Genomic DNA, 20,343 nt, shown 5'->3' with positions numbered 1-20,343 from the left:
TTACCCAAATTGATTATAGGGATCATCCGTAACTGACCGGGATCCTCATTTCAATGCCATGGTCTATCTTATCCAGTAGTGGGTCAAGCTGCCTCGGAGGGTGTTGCGAGATGACTATATAAGGCGGTTCTCTTCTTCTTCTCTGAGATCCTAGAATCCAGACAAGCATCTCCAACCCCAATCTCCACTACTTACCAATCCATTGCAGATAAACCATGGGCTCAATACAACCCAGCCTCGAGAGCCTGGGCGCGACCATCGCCGCCCTCACCCACTCTCTCGCCGGTCAGCTCAACGCTGCGGGGCAACCGCAGCCATCCTTCGCAGTAAATGCGCCAGCCGCCATGCCCCAAGACCCAAAAATCCAGGACGCTCGCATGAAGCTCCTAGAGACTCTTGAAACCCTGCACCATTTAGTCACGGGACCCAGCGACTTCTGGTTCCAACAGAGCATGTTTGTAAGTTCTCCCCTCCCCTCCCTTCCACACTCTGTCCACCGGAATCTCGATCCTAACCCAACAAGCCGAACCACGCCCTCCTCACCTTCGACGTCTTCAACACCTTCAATCTCTGGAGCGCAGTGCCCCTCCACGGCTCCGCCAGCTACGCCGACATCGCCCGCACCACCGACCTCCCCGAACCGATCGTGCGCCGCTTCCTCCGGCTCGCCTTCACCATCTTCGTCTTCGCCGAGGAAGGGTCCCCCGGCAACGAACGGGTCGTGCACACCGCCGCGTCCGCGCACATGGCGCGCTATCCCTACGCACGGGCCTTCCTCGCGCATAATCTGGAGGATGTGCGGCCCGCCGCGACGGTGGGGGTGGAGGCGTTGAAGAGGTGGTTTGTGGGGCGGCATGGGGCGGAGGTGCCGGAGGAGATCACGGCGTGCGCGATCCCGCTGGCGACGGATCATGATGGGCGGCGGCGCGGTGCGGATCTGTGGGAGTTTTTGGAGAATTTTGAGCGGTTGCCGGAGCAGCCGAGGGGGTTTCGCGCGAAGCGGTTTGCGGAGGCGATGCAGGGACTGCGCGAGACGAGTGGGGTGATGACGGAGGAGGTGTTGAGGCGGTTTGATTGGGGTGGGTTGGGGCATGGGGCTACTGTTGTGGATGTAAGTTTTTGCCATTGCCAGTGGTTCAGGGGAAAGAATGAGTTGTACGTTGGCGGTGCTAACGCAGTATAGCTCGGAGGGTCGGCAGGACATATCAGCGTCATTCTCGCCGAACACTATCCCAAGCTCAACCTGATCGTCCAGGATCTCGCTTCGGCCCAGTCGGCCTTTGAGGCGAATATCAGCTCCACGCCGTATGCATCCCGCATCACGTTCCAGACTCACAATTTCTTTGATCCGCAGAGTTGTCCCGCGGATGTCTTCCTGCTCAAGTCGGTCCTGCATGACTGGTCCGATAAGTATGTGCGGCAGATTGTCCGGAACTTGCTGGGGGTGCTGAAGCCGGGGAATCATCTGCTTGTCTTTGATTTCGTGGTACCGGCGGAGTATGACGATGCCCAGAACAAGCTGGCGATTCCATTGCCGGTCAGGAAATCGGTCGCGGCTATGGATCTGCAGATGCACGTGGCGTGTAACTCAAAAGAACGGACCATCCAAGACTGGACGGATGTGATCAAGCAAGCTGATACTTGCTTTGACTTGCGGGAGGTTCATCTTCCTGCCGGATCGCCGCTGGGGATGCTCGACTTTGTGTTTCAGGGATGATAGATCGCATCATAATCATCCAGAAAGCAGAGCCTGGGCTTTGCTACCTCTGCTATGAGACAGTATACCTATTAGTTCGTGTTGATAGAATTGAGCGTGTTTTGTCGGATGTTCTTTGGCTTACACTTTTGACTCGACCTACCTTCCTAAGCAATATTCCTATTGCTACATCAAGCTTCACCTGTCTTCATCTGTCCTCACCTCATCAATTTATGCTCGAATCCGGATTATGTGACAGACCCTGACCTCCAAGTATATTTCCATCTGTAGTTGGCCATTGTAATCATGCTTGACGCCATGGGAGTCTCTCCGTCGACCTCTGCCGCAGAAGGCTCAGGTATTCCCCAGCATCGCAGCTATACATATACCAGATCAGATACAAACCCTCATACGAGAAGAAACCTGACTTGGCGTGGACGACACAACAGGCTGACTCGCTAACCAGCACACTATACAGATTCTACTCCCGGTCGCAGATGCTCGGTCCTAGGCCGAAGAGGCAGGGTCGTGATACCCTGCGGCAAGACAGATGCGGCTGCAGAGCGTTGCGCAAGAGCAATCAGCCGGTCGATTTGCCCTCCGAACCATGGCCGGAACGCTTCCAGGAGGTCTACCACTGCATAGCATGGCTGGTCCACGCTGGAAGCCGTACGAGGGGAGGCTGAAACGGGCGATGTCTGGCGACGGAATCGATCGCCCTCCTGCAGGCCCGAGTCTGGGTGGGTCATGACCTTGGCCCAGCTAGGACTGCTGCCTGCAAGCCAGGAGTGCGGAATGACGAGTGTTGCACCGTGCTGCAGCAGCAGTGCAATGGACTCGACGTGGGCTTGTATCATCTCGGCGTCAGCGATGAGACAATCAACCAAACAGCCTGCGGTCCAGGCGAGGAATCGTGCCCAGACGGTCCCTCCTCGGTAGTATTCGTTGGGGTTGCCTCCGTTGTCGAGCACGAGGCGCACAAGCTCAGGGCTAACCAACGAGTATCCAATACCCAGGGAGCCACGGCGCCGGCAAAATTCCGGTCGGAGAACATGGTCCAGGATCGGCCGGCCAGCCTTGTTGCGGATTTGCGCTGGACCCAGACACGCCCTGACATAGCCCCGCAAGTCAAAGTCGATGGCGAGGGTCAGAAAACAGCTTTGTTCGTCCGCCCATTTGCCTGCCAATCTGCCTATGTACCAGCCGACATCCATGCTACTGTCGTGATTGCTCGCTGATAGGAGAGCTTCCATGACTGGGTCCAGCATCCGGGCTGCTCTGATGGCTGGGGCGGATTCCCTCCATCCGGGCACTGCTAGTGCGCTCGCCAGATAACTAGCAATACCAAAGGCCAACTCCCGGTTACTTCCAACAGTCATCAGGGCTTGAAGTTGGTGGATTCTGGCGTTGACCAGGTACCGCCTTGAGTCAAAAGGCCCGCCGGTGTATTGATGCAGTAATTCCTGAATCTCGGGAGAACGAAGAAAGTCCCGGCAGCTGCGATGTAAGAAGCTGATAGTCAGCATAAAGGTGTGTCCCATTTCTGCCGACTCCATGATCTGCGTACAAAGCGCAGAATTGAATTGATGACCATCAAAGACCTCCAGAAACTCCGGAGTAGTAAGGTCAAGGAAACCAGAAAACTCTAAATCAAATATGCACTCCAGCAGTCCCATACAGCGACTGTTGAGCCTGCGGTACGTAGAGTCGAGCATGAATTCAAGTCCTTCACGATCAGCCAGATCCAATATGGGGTAGTTTGACGGGCTTGTGTCCGCAAAGTCAAGGACAGATTCGTCAATGAACAAGAGATCAAGCATCCGCAGCGGGTGGAGTGCGGTGAACGCGGTCTCCTCATGTAATGCGATCTGGATCATTTTCGACGCTTCTCGTCTGTGCAGGGGAGGAATCAAATCAATCATCCTACGGAAGTATTCATCCAGGTCAGCGGGGATGCCGTTGAGCTTTCGCGAGAGGGCAGCCATATTATCGCCATCCTGGAGAGCTTCAAGTAGGTCGCGAACCACGAGCCGGACCCATAAGAAGACTCCAGCAGCCTTTTCAGTCACCGCCAAGATTAGTCTGTCCGCCTCGGCTTTCTGGCGAAGGTGAAGATATCGAAAGCGGGGGGATTTGGTAAGCTCGGTCTTGATATATGTGCTGATATCCTGATAAGTAAGGTCCTCTAATCGCAGTTGCGGTGTGCTGTTGAAGGCATCTCGGAATACATTCCATGGCCGGCTTGACAGACATATCTTCACACTCGCCATTCCGTTCAACCCAGTCAAACTCCGGATCACATCCCGCCGCAACTCGTCGGTGCCTTCATATTCATCCAGGCCGTCGATAAGAAGGAGGATTCTGTACCGGTCTTGCAGGACGCCAATACACAGATGAAGTAAACTCAGTAGCTCAGACTGGGTCCATTCCACAATACTCGAGCCCCAAGTTCGGGGATTGTACTTTGGTCCAAGTGTCATGATGCGAGCTATAAGCTCAGGTTGCTGTTCGAGTATCTGGGCAAGCAAGGAGCGCACGAGTCCTTCGAAGGACTTCTGTAGCGCATTCCCTGCGTTCCAGAAGTAATATGAGGCTCGTATAACTGTGGACCCACTTGCCCAGGGAAGCATATGCTCCTCAGATTTCAGATTTTGGTCCAGGTAGCGCATCAGGGTCGACTTTCCCGCGCCCGGTTTACCGGAGATCCAGTAGATCGGTTCGGTGTCCGTGGGAGCAGATAGCCAAGCCACCACCGAACTCGGGTTTTGCTGGTGCAGGACCCATCGGTAGGTCTTTTCGTGCGCAGTTCGAATCTGTTGTGCACGTTCCTGCATTTGCGGGAACTGGATGCTAGCCAAGAACATTTGATGGGTTTCTGCTAGTCTTCTTTGTTCCTCCAGGTTCCTTAGATGCTCTTGTCGATCGAGAATGCCATGTATCTGACGTTGAAGGTAGTCAAGCTGATGCCGATGCGAGACAAGAAGCTGAGTCTCTGCCGCTTGGTTCATGCCGGTTGCCTGCACCTGCTCCAGAACCTGGCGTACATCCGCTCGGATCAGCGCACAACGTTCCTCTAGTGCAGATAAGACGTTGTCCTCTAGCTGAGCCGTAGACTGGAGAATCTGATCCTGGCCCGCCACGGTGGCTTGGGTATCTCTACCACGCACTTAGTGACACTACAGTGAAGCATCGGTCAGGGACATACTTGAGGTAGAAGAGCAGTGCGGTGTTGAGATTTTCCCGAGCCCGAACGACTGCTTTAGACATAGCTTCCATGCGGTCGCGATTCCAGAGCGTCTTGATGCTTGCCCGGATGGACTCCAGCAATGCATGTGGGGTGCGGAGCTTCAGCTTGTTCAGCAAGTCTACGAACTCGATCGACAGACGAAGGCACTCTTCATTGGCCTGTTTCAACCGAGCCAGCGCCGGGGTAAGACTACCTAGCTCGGTGAGATTTGGGATCGAGGCGTGCAGGTCGACATTCAGACTGATCAGGCATTGCAGCACAACTTGCAGATCCTCATGCTCGCGTGGTTCGCCCGTGCTAGCTTTGCGGTAGTTCAGGGTCAGGGTCAGGGTTTTCTGACCAAGCTCGATGACTTGAAGAATGTTACATGCGAGAGAGAAGGCGCTTAAGGGGTCCATACTGAATGTCAGCAATGGGCTCCGAATAGCCCGAGGGATATGTGTATCACAGCCATAGTCGGGGGCGGGGGGCGGGGTAATTTAGTCGACAAGGCTGTGTCTAGTCAATCGGCTGTTTGTTTTTCCGTAGGTATACGTATCAGAACTCGAGCGACGACAGTAAGAAAGAAACCCAGGGTTGTGTGTCCCAGAAGGATGTGGTGGATGAAGCAATGAATGGTGTCTTGGATGCCAGGGAATATCTGCCAACAGATGGGGAGAAAAGGATGTGAATGTGAAAGAGGCGTGAGTGGATGAACCACACAGGCATGTAACTACGGGTATGGAACTTGGTCAAGTACAGTACCGTAGATTCATGCAAACAACACAGATAATAACCGCATTTAGTGGTACATGGATCATGGATCATGGATTGGGTTTTCCCGTTCATTTCCGGGAACCTAGTATAGGTATCTGAAAGGTGATATTGGGAACACTGGCGTGGAACACACTACAAGTCTCACCATAACCCACTATCCATCATCCCTCGCAACTCACCAAGAAACTCCTTGGCTGTGATGCGCCGCTTCCATGTGCCATCGTCCTCCCCCTCTTGCTCGCACAGCGCTTTCGCTAACAGTTCCGCCTGCCTCACAGATAAGCTACTGCCAAACAAATCAAGCAGCGTGGTTTCGACCCGCGACTGTTTCGCAGCATCCACCACACTCTTCCACACCAGCATGCAAAAGTCCCCATCAGACAACATTTTGCTGGAGACCAGCGGGAGAAACGACATCGCCATGGCAAAGACATCCGAGCTCATGGGATCGTGATTCTTGCCGAGTAAGACCTCTGCTGCCGCGTCAGTAGAGCTTCCGATCCCTTGATTTCAAAGACTTACCCTGGGATAAATACCCCACAGTCCCCGCACTACCCCTTACCTCGCGGGCAGGGGTCGCGTAATCCAGATCCGAGAGGAGGACGTGAATGTCCCCCGTCTCGTTCCATCTGTACACCATATTCGCGAGCTTCACATCGCAATGTGCAAAGCCCTGCGCGTGCAGCTGGACCAAGCCTTCCCACATTTGCAGCATAGCAGAGCGAGTCTGCTGCTCTTGCTCTCCCCCCCATGCCAGCCCGGCCGCCCACGAATGCAGACTCCCCTGCATGCGCGGCATGACAATCGCGTAGACCAGCCCATCGGCGGCCTTGTCATCTTCTGGTTGGGGAATGGTTACGATCTCCAGGTAACGGAGCAGGTGATCGCCGTGGATGAGGTCCATTAGCTGAGCCTCCCACAGTAGATGGGGACGGTGTGAGACTTTGATGGCGACATCCTGGGTCTCCTTGAGATTTAGAGAAGACAAAATGCCAGGATAGACGTAGCCACTGGCCCCATGGCCCAGGATCCCTCGCTGATCGATCTCTAACCGGTATCCATCGGTGAAAATCGTGGTTTGGTCTGGGTCGTCGTCCTCCTGGACTCGGGATGCCGGGACCCGGGACCGGAGAACGTCAATGGTTGCTCGGCGGTTGGCGTGACCTGGAAAAAGCCTGTGATGGTTGGTATAGTTCTTGTAAGCCTCCCATGACTCGATGAAGTCAGGAACCTTGTGTCTCTCCTGTTCTTGTTTCGTTGCTAGATGGCTCGATAAGTCTGGGGAAGCAGAGCTCCACGGTCGGCATGCAATTTGTCCGAGCAGTATTAGAGTCAAGCAGATGCCCAGTGGAAGCTGGAATACCAACCAGGAAATTGAGACTGCCATGCTGACGGGGTTCCCTCTCAGTCAAGCGGGAGACAACATTCCGGACCAACGTAGACAGCAGGCATCATAAAGTAGACGCAAAGTAGACGCAAATGCTAAGACGCGACATTCCTATCAAGGTCATCGGGACTGCCTCTTCAGGACCTGCTTTGCTGCATTCAAGTGCCAATTCAGACGTCCATCACAAATCAATAATTGAAGTACTGTAGCCATACCAAGATGCCCGCATCTGATGCTGCCGCGGTGCTGCAGTGGAACCAAAGATCACAGATGTTAAATCCTCAGGGCGGCAAGACGCTCCGCCTCTTGCGAGTCATGCATTTCCCCAAGAATAACCATGAGAAAGAAGCTGAGCATGGCTTGTCGCTGACATGAGTGGCGGCTCATCTCTGGTTGGGTGACGATCCTTGGGGGAAATTCCCCGAGATGCAGCCACCTGCCGCTCAATATTAGATTATTCTGCACTGGCGTTCGAATTAACGATTGATTACCCGGTTCAGCCCGCTTGCGAGAGTATCTATCTCATAATCCAGCAAGTTTGGTCGAGAACTCGAAGTCTATTGGGATACGGTCTGCAGAACTCACCGGTACGTGGCCGCGTAGCTCAGGCAGGGAGAGCGCCCGCCTGCGGCGAAGAGATCCAGCCCGTTCCGGTCGCTTGCTGGTGATAGTTGTGTGATTGATGCAAGGTATGGTGATTTGGCGTGGATGCGCGAGTGGAAGTATGATTTCGATAAATGAAACAGCGTGCTGGTCAACTCGCTTCCAAAGCGGCGAGATGCAGTGCGATGCAATTCAAGAATTGCAAGTATAAGTATGCCTTGAATGTTCCTACATATTTCTCGAATTGCCAGTGCACCACTGTTCATACAGACAATTCTTTCATCTCTCTTCCACTCACTTGCCTACCACAAATCTCCAACAATCACAAGCTTGCTTTCACCAAAATCATGCAGCCAGCCCTTCTGCTGGCACTTCTCTGCGGGCTCGCAGCCGCTCTTCCTGTGGATCAAGGAGCCAATCTTGATAAGCGACTGGTAGTGAGTTAAGCGAAAGACAACGCTAGAGAGGGAAAGCTGACAGTGATGCTGTTATGAAGAGGATCAAAGCCCAAATAGATGCCCATGCAGATATCTAACAGCTATGAATCCAGAGCATCCAGCAGGGCAAACGATCGGTGAGTTGGAAGAACACAAGAATACAAGGAAATATTCGAGAAGGGAAATGCCGGGCTGACAAAGTGCATCACAGCTCCTCAGTGACAGACCTCCGCGATGGCAAAATAGCAAACGACAAGATGTGAGTCTATTGGGAAGTAGTTAGGCCAGGCAGGGCTGACCGTAATTTATGTTGTTACTTAGGGTTTAAATCTGGTTGTTGCTGCCCCTTTTAATCCTCCCGGAGACCACGATTCAAACCTCGAATATGACTCGGCATTTGCTGTGAATATTTATGATAGGGTGTGAGCGTGTGGCTCCCGTTGACCCTGAATATCCTGAGAATCTACCTAAGAACCTACCTGGGAATCTATACAAGAACCTGTCTAAGAACCTAACCTGCCTGAGAACCTGTCTGAATCCCGATCAATACAATCTTATATAATATATGCAGTATAAAGCCGTCGGGTTTATATTCTAGTCCTTTTGCCAATGGTGCAGCGGTTAGCAGCTGGAATGCCTACTCAGGGTTACACTATGATATGATGTAAAGACATGATGTAAAGCCATACCCACCGATTGTGGGTTCAAAACGTTGTATGTACAAAAATCGATCCCCCAACCACTGGGCTAGCTATATGAGATTGTACCGATACCCGTGTGTCTGCCTGGGTACCCCCTCGGCTAAGAGGCTGACCGAATAAAGGAGGGCCGTACTGTTAGAGTATGTGCGTGTAGCTCCTGTTAACTCTGAATATCCTAAGGATGTATCTAAGAATCTATCTAAAAATCTATCAAAAAATCTGTTTAGAATCTGATCTGTTTAAAAACCTATCTGAATTCTAATTAACATAATCTTATATAGTATACACAGTATAAAGCCATCAGCTTTATATCCTAGTCCTTTTGCCAATGATGCAGTGGTTAGCAGCTGGAATATGTACCGAGGGTTATACCATGACACTTTATATTTGAAAGCGATTTGAGTTGTGGTGGTTCTGAATGTATATCTGGTATGATTCTTGGTTGTTAAACTATCTAAGATATTGATATGTAAAGTAGCCTAGTAACCGCATTGTATCACATAGCCGGATTACTCAGCTATGCCAACAATCTTTATAGGCGTCAGCATCGATTAGCTGAGATCTCGATTGGTCCGGGAGACGACAGGTGGGAAAGCAGCGATGTTTATATACATGTCTCAATGTATTCCAGTGCATGAACATATCAGTTTGGCGATTCGTCTGAATTAATTTGTACAGAATATGGAAATGCCCGACTTTTGTATATAACGATGAGGAAGCATCATCAATGCAGAGTACATCCAGTACAGTACAAGTGGGAACGAACACACCCACATCCCACCCTGACAATCCCACGGCAACCAGAACCACCCATCTCGGTTTGCAACGACTACCACTAGTAATACTACTTACTACCTTCCTAGTTATCAAAGCGGCTCGTCTTTCTCCTACCAGAGTCAACTGCAGGTGCCCCGCACAGTGATCGAGTAACAAATTTAGGTTACGTTCGAATTGGGTATGCACTGCATACATGCCTCGAAATCATTGTAATCTAGGAGCAGTACTTGCCAGTCCTTCAACTCACATGCATAATTGACATCAATCATAAAAACGATCCTCATGCAAGACTTCCAGTACCCCGACTTATTTCAGCTCTTGTCCTGCGAGGTCCCATTCCACTTTACTAATCCCCCCATTCCCCATCAGCCACAGCGTCTTCAATTCCGGACCCGTCCAGGCAAAATTCTGAACCGTGTAATTCGTCTGGATGGTGAACAGCAATTCTCCGGATGGATCTATGACGTCCACCCCGTAACCACAGCCGGTAACGATGTAGCCATTTGCGGCCACTTTCAGTCCATCGGGGACAAAGCCAGGTGCGAGGTAGATGGGCCGTTTGTTATAGGCGTGGGCTCCGTCCTGGCTGACGTCAAAGGCATAGATGGTTCTGATGGGTATCATGTCAGTTACCTGAGACTCGAAGCAAGTGATAAGCGAAGAGTTGAGATGATTTACCTTCGCTGAGTCGTGTTGAATGTACTGCCTGGATGGCCATACATCGGGTCGACCGGGGCGCTGACAGCAACTGTGTCGCTAATGTAGACGATTGAACCATCTGGGGTGAAAGCGATACCATTCGGCTGCCCGATACTGTCGTCGACTACAACAACTGCACCAGAAGAAGTGTTGTAACGATAGCTGGCAGCGGGCAGCTGAGGAGGCGTATCGGTTAGGGAATTGAACCAAGAGTATTCTGGAAACAGTTAGCATATGTGTGAGGAAGGGTGTGACGTGCACTCACGAGGATCGGTGAACCAGATATCTCCCGTCTTGGGGTGGACGGCAAGATCATCAACCGTGTTGAAGTAGTAGCCAAAGTAGTTATTGACCAAGCTGACGGTCTTATTGGTCTCTGGATCCAGGGTTCTCAATCCCACGCGCTGCTCGGAACCTCCAATGGAGTTATTGCCACCAGAAGCACCCCAGATGATCTTGCCGTTGTGGAACGTACCACCATTAGGGGCATATACCGGTGGATCGGAGAGGAATTCGGACAATGTGGGGGGATCCTGGTTTAGGTCGACCACAAGCTGCGGTAGATAGCCAGTGGGAGGAGCTAGCTGCGACAAATACAGCTTGTTCTGTGACGCTACATAGACAGGAGCCTCGTGCACAGCCTCATTCACCGCAAAGACATACTCGTAACTGGGGTTGGGTCCTAAAGCCTCGAGACCTTTTTCCTTGTTGTACACAATGAAAGCGGCCGACTTGATGTCGTTCAGCTTGGTACCGTTGGCTACTGTGGTGTCACCAAACGTGGTGGGTGCATCCATTGTAGTTAGATTGCGGAAAAAGTGGTAGCTAATTATGCATCAGAAGGGCTGTCTACATTTGGACTATGTGCCACGAGTCACTCACGGTAGGACATTGCCATAGCGATTAATGCATACCACAGAGGGGCCGCAGTCCTCTGAGATGGGCTGTGTGACTCCTGTTTGGGCACGAGCCAGTCCGGGGGCAAGGAAGACTAAAGATAGAAGAATCGACTGCATGATGACTACCGGACTAGACAACAAAAGTGGTAGTCCCAGCTATACGTTGAGAGACCGAACATCCAATTTCATGGCATTGAACCTGATAGACTTGAGCGGGCCAAGGCTGGTACTTATAGATGAGGACCATGCATCCCCAAATGGAGGGGTGACCCCAAAAAAGAGAATGGTGCCTGGGATCAGCACCGACACCGATGAACCCACTTCTCTGTATCCGAGAGAATTCCGTGGGGGTGAAGAAGGGCCAAATGTGGGTGAGAAACCGACTTGGCGGGGGGTTGGACGATCCGGAATACAATAGAAAACCTCGGCTGCGGGGATGCGTGGCGAGGGATCGGGCCTCGCGGTTCGCCCGAGTATCTGAAGTTATTCACCCAAGCTAACCACAACACAGTAAGACTGTGGACTATCAAGAGTCTTAGCTTGAGGGGGTTTAGTTGCAACTTGGCAGATCGAGCAAATGATTCGGAGTAACTCCGATCTGGTAAAGCAAACGATCCGTTGCCAAGGCAAAAGCGCGACATCCCTTGCAGAGCAATCCGTCGTACGGTAAGTGCAGACTTGCAGCAACGAGGGTCCTCAATGGCGAATACTTAACGAGCTGATGTCTTCGATGCTGCCTGTTCCGTCACCTGCAGATGCAGTCGACGTCTCCTTTGCGTCCGGGTGAATATCCGAATTGTCTTCCTTTTCGCCCAGCGAACGCTGGATGAGCTTGGCTTTCATGACAGCGCCCTTGTAGCGTTCGTCCACATCGTTGACGGCCTCCTCGTCGTTCACCATCGGCAGAGAAGCTGGGTCGACTAATTCGAGCAGCGTGTCGAGATTCTTGGCCAGTCTGGAGCTCGTCACCAGGTTTGGCATTTCCTTGCAAAGCGATGGGTCCAGCAATCCTTCGCCCGGATTGTCACTCGTCCCATCCTCCGTTTGCGACTCCGAAACGGCCTTGGCAGAGACCGACGGGTCGGAGTCTGCTACTCGCTGAGCCCAAACCAACGCCTTGCCGTACAGTCTTCCGATCTCGACGAACTTTTCGAACCCTTTCTCGACGGCGAAAACACTTCCTTCGGTGTAGCCAGCCAAGGCGCCATCTGCGGAGCCCAGGTTGAATCCTTCTTGATAGAATTCTTCCTCCAGGTCCAGGAGACTCTCAAGCAGATTACCGTCCATTGCGGATTGAATTTTCCCCTCTTTTTCCTGATGGGTGGGGGGAGAGCCGGAGGTCGTGGGTAAAGACAATTGAACGAGGTCGAACGTAGATAAAGAGAACGCAATAAAGGAAGTCAACCTAGGAGAATAATTGACGCGGAGAGCAGTCCAGAAGAAAAAAAATAATCGGAATAAAACGAAGGGTACGATAGCGAATTGGTAGACAGATAAATAGATAAGCAAGCGCTGCGGAGAAAGAAAGATCGGAAGAAGCGATGAATCATCCTCCGGCAGCGGCGCAGAGACACAAACTGCTCTGCTTTGCTCCGGCGTGCAACTTTTACTTTACCCCGCCAATATCTTCACCTCCCCTCCTCGTCCTCCTTTCCCTCCTTCTCTCCCCTCCACAAAATGGCGTCCGACGATTCCAAAATCCTTCCTAAGAAGGGTCAGCGCAATATCCTGGTCACCAGTGCCCTGCCCTATGTGAACAACGTCCCCCACTTGGGTAACATCGTTGGTTCCGTGCTCAGCGCCGATGTTTTCGCCAGGTCCGTCTTGTCCTTCATCCTCTTATCTCCCTCTTTCTCCCCCCCCCCCGCCCACTCATCGATTGCCTGATTTTCTCGATCTAACCTGACAGTCAACCAGATACCACAAGGCCGCCGGACACCAGACTCTCTACATCTGTGGTACCGATGAGTACGGAACCGCGACGGAGACCAAGGCGTTGGAGGAGAAGGTGACCCCGGAGGAGCTGTGTGCCAAGTACAACAAGATCCACCAAGAAGTATACGAGTGGTTCGAGATTGGCTTCGACCACTTCGGCCGCACCCCGACGAAACGCCACACCGAGATCTCCCAGGCCATCTTCAAGCGACTGTACGACAACGGCTACCTGACCGAGAAGACCGCCGAGCAGCCCTTCTGTGAGACGCACAACTCCTTCCTGGCCGATCGCTACGTCGAGGGCGAGTGCCCTCGCTGCCACTACGACGACGCCCGTGGTGACCAGTGCGACAAGTGTGGCCACCTCCTCGACCCCTTCGACCTCATCAACCCCCGCTGCAAGCTCGACGGCGCCACCCCCGTCCGCCGCGAGACGAAACACATTCACCTCCTCCTGGACAAGCTCCAGCCGCAGATCGAGGAATGGTCCGCCAAGGCCATTGAGAAGGGCGACTGGCCCAAGAACTCCCGCGTCATCACCGAGTCCTGGTTGAAGGAGGGTCTGAAGGACCGCGGTATCACCCGTGACCTGAAGTGGGGTGTGCCCGTGCCCCTGGAGGGCTTCGAGAACAAGGTGCTATACGTGTGGTTCGAGGCGTGCATCGGCTACCCCTCCATCACGGCCAACTACACGCCGGACTGGGAGCTCTGGTGGCGCAACCCGGAGGACGTGCAGCTCTACCAGTTCCTGGGTAAGGACAACGTGCCGTTCCACAGCGTCATCTTCCCCGGTTGCCAGATGGGCACGGGCGACAAGTGGACGATGCTGCACCACCTCAGCACGACCGAATACCTGAACTACGAGGGCGGCAAGTTCAGCAAGTCGCGCGGCATTGGTGTCTTCGGCAACAACGCCAAGCAGACGGGCGTGCCCCCCGACGTGTGGCGGTACTACCTGCTCAAGAACCGGCCCGAGACGGGCGACACGCAGTTCGAGTGGCGCTCCTTCGTGGACAGCAACAACAGCGAGCTGCTGGCCAAGCTGGGCAACCTGGTCAACCGGGTGATCAAGCTGGTGATCGCCTCGTACGGGTCAGTGGTGCCCGAGTTCACCGTGCCGGAGTCCTTCCAGCCCACCCTGGACGAGGTGACCGCCACGCTGCGCCAGTACGTCGAGGAGATGGAGGGCGCCCACCTGCGCGCCGGTGTCGTCAGCGCCATGAAGCTGGCCGAGATCGGCAACGGCCTGATCCAGGCCAACCGCCTGGACAACTCGCTCATCGCCAACGAGCCCGAGCGCGCCGCCGCCGTCGTCGGCACCGTGCTCAACCTCATCCACCTGCTCGCCAGCGTCTTCGCCCCCTACCTCCCCGCCACCTCCAAGTCGATCAACGAGCAGCTCGCCGTCCCCTTCGGCCTGATCCCCGCCCTCGACGACCTCAAGGACGGCTGGAAGCCCGACGCCGTCAAGCCCGGCCACAAGATCGGCAAGGCCCAGTACCTCTTCTCCCGCATCGACCCCAAGAAGGCCGACGAGTGGCGTGACCTCTTCGGCGGCTCCCAGGCCGATCGCCAGAAGAAGGAGGAAGAAGCCGCCAAGATCGCCGCGAAGAAGGCCGCCAACGCCGCCGCCAAGGCCAAGAAGAAGGAGAAGAAGGCCAAGGAGGCTGCCGCCGCCGCGGCTGCTGCTGCTGGCGGCCAACCCGTCGAGGCCTCCGCCAAAGGTGGTGTCGAGAAATCCGATGCCTCGTCCTCCACCGAAGCCGTCGACAAGGTCACCGACGGTGTCGCCCAGGTGACTCTTCCCACCTCTTAAATGGCCTTCCTTCCGAATCAAACCTTAGAGAGCATTCAAGAATCGCCGGGAAAAGAAAGTTTGGAAGTCATTTTTTGTGTGTCTCTTCTTGCAAGTCCTTTAGAGCGACTTGTGTCCTGTTTGTGGGTGCGGTTGGATTAGAAGCCTTTTTCTTCTTCTTTTTCTTTGTTCCTTTTTTTTCATTTCGGTCCATATACATATGCGCAGAGTTGATACGAGATATGATGTAGATTGATTCCAAGTTTTTTTTTCTCTTTACTTTTCTTTTGCTGTTGTCATCTTGCTTTAAAGTCGTGGATAGCTCTTCGGGTTTTCCTTCATTGTTAGTGGTAGGGTAGGGTAGGGTAGGGTAGAGGCAAGGGAGGTGTGTGGGTGTGTGGCCTGAGGTGTTCTGACCCATGTGGTTTTCGGGTTCTTCCATCTGGGGTTGCTTTTTTCAACAAACAGTCGTCGAGGCATTTAACATGGGTCTCCCACTGATGTTATTCAGTACTCTTCATGATAGACATATTGATGTCGAGTTTCCTACAAAAGATCTAGAATCCCCTCCGCAGCCGCGTAACTTTTAATCCTCTACAAAATACCTAATGCCATGACGACTCAGACGTACTACATTCCTACTACCTTCGAACTTTTGAATTCAAGAAGAACCATTTCTAACCTGAAATGAACCGCTCAGATGCATTATTCCCAGAACACGAAAAGATGATGATAAAAAGACATACATAAAATATGGAGAAAGGGTAGGGAGGGGTCGGGGCGCGTGATAAGGCCTGACCGTGATAATCCGTGCGTTTCATTTTTCAAACATCGAAATTGTTGTTGTTTGTTCCGGGGATCTCGAGATAACGACCCCCGATATGCCCACAGACACGCACATATGCGTCCAAAAACATTGCTGCACACCGGGCCTTCCCTCCCATGCTTCTTCGTTCTCTTCCCGGGCATCAGACTTACTAGGGGATTTAAATCATTACCGCTTGCGAGTACCGGGTCTGGGCTTGACTTCCTCCTGGGCAACGGGGTGCAACATGACCTTGTTGGGGAGTTGTGGGGTGTTGGCGGAGTACCCCTTGCTCCAGTCGTAGCTGACGGCGTAGGCGAAGATGGTGCCCTGGCGGTTGAAGGCGGTCGTGGAGATGGTGCCGCCGACCGAGGGGTAGCCCTTGAGGCGGTGTTTGGCATCCTTGTCCCAGAAGTGGAAGGTGCCGTCGCTGCCGGCGGTGCTGAAGGTGCCGTGCACGGGGTGGAAGGAGATGGCATTGACCGAGTAGATGTTGCTGATGTCGCGCTGGTTGGGCGGGGTCTCGCGGTGGCACTTGAAGCTGAAATTGGAGCTCGAGTCCTTCTCGTCGACGTACTGGATGGCACAACGGCCCTCGACACTGCCCACGGCAAAACCCGTGGAGTCGGCGAAGCAGCTGACTACCCGCGTCTGCCACTTGAGGGGGGACTGCATCGTCTTGAAGAACTTGGTCGGCTGGTCGAGGTTGATGATGTTGATGTACCGGTCCGCCGTGCCGACCACCAGCAGCTTATTCTTGACGTCCATCGTGTACACGCGGTCCTGGCACTCCACCGTCGCGATCGGGGTCTGTTGCCGGATATCCCAGTACTTTATCGTCTTGTCCCACGATCCCGTAATCAGGAGCGGGCTGTTTCCCTGCGGGTTGGGGATCATGTGGCAGCTGCGGATCGGCGCATCGTGCGCCGCCACTTGAGTCGTCGCATTCGACGCCAGGTCCAGCATGCGCGCCGCCTTGTCCGCGCCGGCGCCGACGACTTTCGTTCCATCCTAGGGCAGGGTCAGTAAGCGTTTAGTCGCGCGAGTCGGAGGAAGCAATCGCGCGGACGGGGGTTTCACGTACCGGTGACCAACAGCAGTTCAATACAGGAGCTTCGTGCTCGAAGAAAGCTTTGCCTTCGCTCTGTCCCTGTTCATTGATCTCGTAAATGCGCACCTTCTTGTCCCACGAGGCGACAGCCAGGTGTTCAGCGGCCGGGGAGAATCGAATGTCCGAGATGCTATCTTCCGGAGGTTGGTTCAGGGCAACATCCTTGGAGATGTCACCTGTGGTGTTGGAGGCACCCGCTGACGACGAAGCGCCGACATTACCGAAAAGCGACATGACGACGGAAACTCCGGAGGTTGTCTATTATGTGGTAAGGGGCGATTTGGCCGGAGGCGATGAAAGCGAAAGCTCCGATACGCGAGACGAAAAAGGAAAAGCAGACGCGATGGCTTGGTTGGCGGTCGGCAGAATCTGGAGGTAAGGATTCTCAGGCGACTGATGAAGACAAAGAATTGGCTTCCACAATTCTTGCTCGCTTGACTTTTTTGCAAGCTAGGAGCAGGAGCAAAGCTCGTTGTACAAAAAAGGCGCTAGGGAGCGAAGCACTGGAATTGTTGACGGAGAAGCGAGGCTCTTTCGACGATGTCGGTCCGGGCAAGACTCCAAGACAATCCTCGAATATCCTCGATCCTGCCGAGTCACACCGCCTTCCGCCCGGCCTAGCTGCTGACTCAGCCGATCTTGCGGCAGTCGATAGCCTGAAGTGGCCTGGAGGAAAACGTAGAGATCTATCCAATTCATGCATGCATGGACGGTGGGTGGTCAGATGGTCGAGTGATTGCTGATTGCTTCGACTGTTGATGTCTCAAACCCTGCTCTTATACAATGTATGCTGTTTTTGTTGTTGCTGGCTGATATCGGTACGGTCCTTCATGAGGACTAATTCTTGTACAAAGTACAAGCTACAAGATTTACAGTCATCTCAGCTGACGGCCACTGTTCGACACCATTCAAAGTCTACAGGTTTACTCATCCGTTTGTACGCGTTGTACACCTACACGGAGATGCGGGACAGGCACCCAGCCATGAGTCCAGAATCCCCTCTTCCCCTCTCGCCCCCAGCCAGACAATGCACATAGGATGGCGACAGCGTCGGGGGTAAAACCGCAGGTGTCGCTGGTCGTGATTCGTAGCTCCCGACAAACCCCGCCCGGTGCTGCAAGTTGAGGCAGTCTGCAGACCAATGGTAGACCTCCCTCACCATACGATCGACCTCGGATTGACATTCTGGAGAATCTCCAGACCCGGGCGGAGCTTGTCGCAGAAGGTACCGGAGCAGGCCAGGGGAGGTATCAGCGCACACATCACACCACCACTCCCGGGCATGATTGATCGAGGGACCCAGTCCCCGACCAAGTATGCATCCCTGACTTTCCTTCTCCTTTCACTTTACCATTATTGCCTGAATGTCCCTTGTGGGCGTGGGCATGGTCGTGGTCGTGGGGGTAATCCATTCTCTCCCCTCCCCGTCCCGTTTAAGCTCACGTGTTGGCCGGAAACCAAGGGTGGACTGTACCACGGAAAGCAGGAGTCGATTGATTGGATTTTGGTGATGGAAAACCACGCAACTTAGACAATGAAGTCATCCATTTTTTTAGGGAAAGGATGATCATGATCAATCGGAACATGGGGGTGGGTTGGAAAGAGGAGCGGGTGAGAGCAGATCTCTGGTTTCAGGGTGAATTTTGGAAATTGGATTGGTGGTGTCATGTAAAAAACCGGGGTGGGTGGAAGTAACCATAGATTTGACTGGTACGTCGAGTGGGAAAAAGTACTTTGTTCTCGGTGTCAGTGTCAGTGTCAGTGTCAGTCAGACTTATCAGTCAGTAAATGAATGAGACGAGACCGATGGAAGTGGAGCAAAGCCGCCCGCGGTGGGAATGCGGGGTGCAGCTCTTAGTTCAATGGGAAGCTCTTAGTGGCCGCTTCCGACGTCAGGAGCTGCTCGTGTGATCTCACTACTATGTAGATGGAAGTACAGTCACTACTCCTCCAGGCTTCCAGTACAACAACTTACGATCACACATCCAGGTAATGGGTTAAGGTGGAATTGTGTGACGGTAGCTGAAGTTGTTGGGCTTGTTTCTTTGGATGGATATGATGTTGCAGTGTCTGCATAGGGCCTATGTTTACCTACAATGCATGTACCATACCGTACACTATACATTATAGGTATACTAAAGTATACGCATCAGTAGATGACCCGTTGATGGGAGCAATAGACATGGAACCCAGAGGTTTCATGCTTTGATGCCAACTGGGGAGTGGTTGAACCAGTGCGATCACCTGCCCACCCTCCACTCTCTTCTTCTCCTCCGCTCCATCCAACTCCTCTTAAAGTTCCTGGACTTCCCCCTCGCCTCTTCCATTCTCCTTCTTCTTCTCTTCCTACTTCATCCATTGGAACTCTCTCTCTCCATCTCTCATCCACTGCCATCCCATTCCATCTGCTACTTCCACCCAATTCACTGTTCGGTAAGCTTTCGACCCTGACCCTGGTCCTGATATTTCCTTTGACTTCATTCCCATTCCATCTGTCCCTCGTTCCTCTCACTTGATCCTCTCTCCCCTCTGTAGCTTAAAAGCTCTCGGAGTCGTAGTCCATTTCATCCATCTGAACCACCCTCCTTCTGTCCCATCTTCCATCATCGTCATCGACATCACTAACCAAACGACTCTTCATATCACCAGCCCAGTGATTCCAAACTCATACCATCGTCCACCATGTCAGAAGAACTCACCAGGGTCGACTCCGCCGTCGCTGGCCTGACGATAACGGCCAAGGACGAGAAACCAGTCCAGGTCACCAAGGACACCAAAGAGACCAAGGAGACCAAGCACAGACGTCACTCGTCCACCGCGGACGGCGTCTACAACATCAAGGAACTCGGTGCGTATCACATTCTCTCCACCTCACCTGCCCACTCCGCTCACTCACTAACCGTCCGAACAGAGGAGAAGAAGATCGAATTGACCCTGCCCATTGAGACACAACGCACAGGATGGTAAGAGTTCTTCCATCACCACGCTTCCATCAAGATCAAGCAAGCCATGTCCCACTCCATCTAACCTTTCACCGTTGTCGACGAACAGGAAGCTCAACACCTCCCCATCCACCGTCGAAGACAAGGACATCCTCAAACTCCACCTCGTCAACCCTCCGGTCAAGAAGATCGACCTGCACTTCCCCTTGGGCCTGGAGGTCACGGCCCGCAACATGAAGGGCGTCACGATAAAGGATGCGCTGGACGCAATCTACAAGCAGTTCAAGAAACAGGTACGTCGGTCCTCAGCCCTCTTCCACTCACACACGAAGGTACAAAGGAACACTCTTGTCTAACCCACACGCAGTCTGACGACGTATTGACCGATCCCTACCTCAAAGGTTTCGAGTGGGACAAGGATGAGTGCTGGACACGCCTCATTGTCCACCAGACCAAGCAGGGTCCCCCGGCCCAGCCCAGCAGCAAGAAGTCCAAGAAGAAGAAGAACGAGGACGCATAGAGGTCTCTTCCCCAGGCTTGATGCGTAACGCCC

At 53.3% G+C, this 20,343-nt stretch overlaps 7 protein-coding genes across 7 annotated transcripts; 3 read left to right on the top strand and 4 right to left on the bottom strand.

Annotated features, from left to right (window-relative positions):
• Nucleotides 1-19: 19 nt before the first annotated feature.
• Nucleotides 20-1,717, top strand: ASPACDRAFT_1853532 (uncharacterized protein; the record flags this gene model as incomplete). The annotated part of the gene is made up of 3 exons (XM_020197315.1): nucleotides 20-458; nucleotides 524-1,111; nucleotides 1,184-1,717. The coding sequence occupies exons 1-3, from the start codon at nucleotides 216-218 to the stop codon at nucleotides 1,715-1,717; spliced, it is 1,365 nt and encodes a 454-aa protein (XP_020059303.1). The 5' UTR covers nucleotides 20-215.
• Nucleotides 1,718-2,166: 449 nt separating this feature from the next.
• ASPACDRAFT_40278 (uncharacterized protein) lies at nucleotides 2,167-7,086 on the bottom strand (the record flags this gene model as incomplete). Its single annotated transcript, XM_020200725.1, has 4 exons — nucleotides 2,167-4,852; nucleotides 4,902-5,295; nucleotides 5,879-6,172; nucleotides 6,222-7,086. 4 exons carry the CDS (start codon nucleotides 7,084-7,086, stop codon nucleotides 2,167-2,169), a joined length of 4,239 nt encoding a protein of 1,412 aa, XP_020059302.1.
• Nucleotides 7,087-9,769: 2,683 nt separating this feature from the next.
• On the bottom strand, nucleotides 9,770-11,561 carry ASPACDRAFT_76061 (SMP-30/gluconolactonase/LRE family protein). Its single transcript, XM_020204631.1, has 4 exons — nucleotides 11,186-11,561; nucleotides 10,569-11,128; nucleotides 10,283-10,520; nucleotides 9,770-10,214 (listed from the first exon to the last, which is right to left on the bottom strand). The coding sequence occupies exons 1-4, from the start codon at nucleotides 11,317-11,319 to the stop codon at nucleotides 9,911-9,913; spliced, it is 1,236 nt and encodes a 411-aa protein (XP_020059301.1). The 5' UTR covers nucleotides 11,320-11,561; the 3' UTR covers nucleotides 9,770-9,910.
• Nucleotides 11,562-11,593: 32 nt separating this feature from the next.
• ASPACDRAFT_76060 (Yae1 family protein) lies at nucleotides 11,594-12,767 on the bottom strand. The gene has a single exon (XM_020204630.1). The coding sequence runs from the start codon at nucleotides 12,487-12,489 to the stop codon at nucleotides 11,899-11,901; it is 591 nt and encodes a 196-aa protein (XP_020059300.1). The 5' UTR covers nucleotides 12,490-12,767; the 3' UTR covers nucleotides 11,594-11,898.
• Nucleotides 12,768-12,879: 112 nt separating this feature from the next.
• On the top strand, nucleotides 12,880-14,953 carry ASPACDRAFT_23488 (methionine--tRNA ligase MES1; the record flags this gene model as incomplete). Its single annotated transcript, XM_020199203.1, has 2 exons — nucleotides 12,880-13,019; nucleotides 13,120-14,953. 2 exons carry the CDS (start codon nucleotides 12,880-12,882, stop codon nucleotides 14,951-14,953), a joined length of 1,974 nt encoding a protein of 657 aa, XP_020059299.1.
• Nucleotides 14,954-15,926: 973 nt separating this feature from the next.
• sonA (putative nuclear pore complex protein (SonA)) lies at nucleotides 15,927-17,082 on the bottom strand (the record flags this gene model as incomplete). Its single annotated transcript, XM_020200724.1, has 2 exons — nucleotides 15,927-16,748; nucleotides 16,822-17,082. The coding sequence occupies 2 exons, from the start codon at nucleotides 17,080-17,082 to the stop codon at nucleotides 15,927-15,929; spliced, it is 1,083 nt and encodes a 360-aa protein (XP_020059298.1).
• Nucleotides 17,083-19,530: 2,448 nt separating this feature from the next.
• On the top strand, nucleotides 19,531-20,310 carry ASPACDRAFT_40273 (uncharacterized protein; the record flags this gene model as incomplete). Its single annotated transcript, XM_020200723.1, has 4 exons — nucleotides 19,531-19,696; nucleotides 19,760-19,811; nucleotides 19,900-20,083; nucleotides 20,158-20,310. 4 exons carry the CDS (start codon nucleotides 19,531-19,533, stop codon nucleotides 20,308-20,310), a joined length of 555 nt encoding a protein of 184 aa, XP_020059297.1.
• Nucleotides 20,311-20,343: the final 33 nt, after the last annotated feature.

This window comes from Aspergillus aculeatus, assembly GCF_001890905.1.
Source record: "Aspergillus aculeatus ATCC 16872 unplaced genomic scaffold ASPACscaffold_3, whole genome shotgun sequence".
NCBI lineage: Eukaryota > Fungi > Ascomycota > Eurotiomycetes > Eurotiales > Aspergillaceae > Aspergillus > Aspergillus aculeatus.
Note: the sequence above shows the minus strand (reverse complement) of the source record. Positions and strands in the feature narration are given on the sequence as shown.

What these genes read in the sequence shown, in the direction of transcription:
- ASPACDRAFT_76061 (XM_020204631.1), bottom strand. Translation starts at nt 11,319, where the DNA reads ATGCAGTCGATTCTTCTATCTTTAGTCTTCCTTGCCCCCGGACTGGCT. An exon ending in TATCTGGTTCACCGATCCTC is followed by an intron (nt 10,521 to 10,568) that starts GTGAGTGCACGT and finishes AACTGTTTCCAG; the next exon opens with AATACTCTTGGTTCAATTCC. An exon ending in TTCAACACGACTCAGCGAAG is followed by an intron (nt 10,215 to 10,282) that starts GTAAATCATCTC and finishes GATACCCATCAG; the next exon opens with AACCATCTATGCCTTTGACG.
- ASPACDRAFT_76060 (XM_020204630.1), bottom strand. Translation starts at nt 12,489, where the DNA reads ATGGACGGTAATCTGCTTGAGAGTCTCCTGGACCTGGAGGAAGAATTC.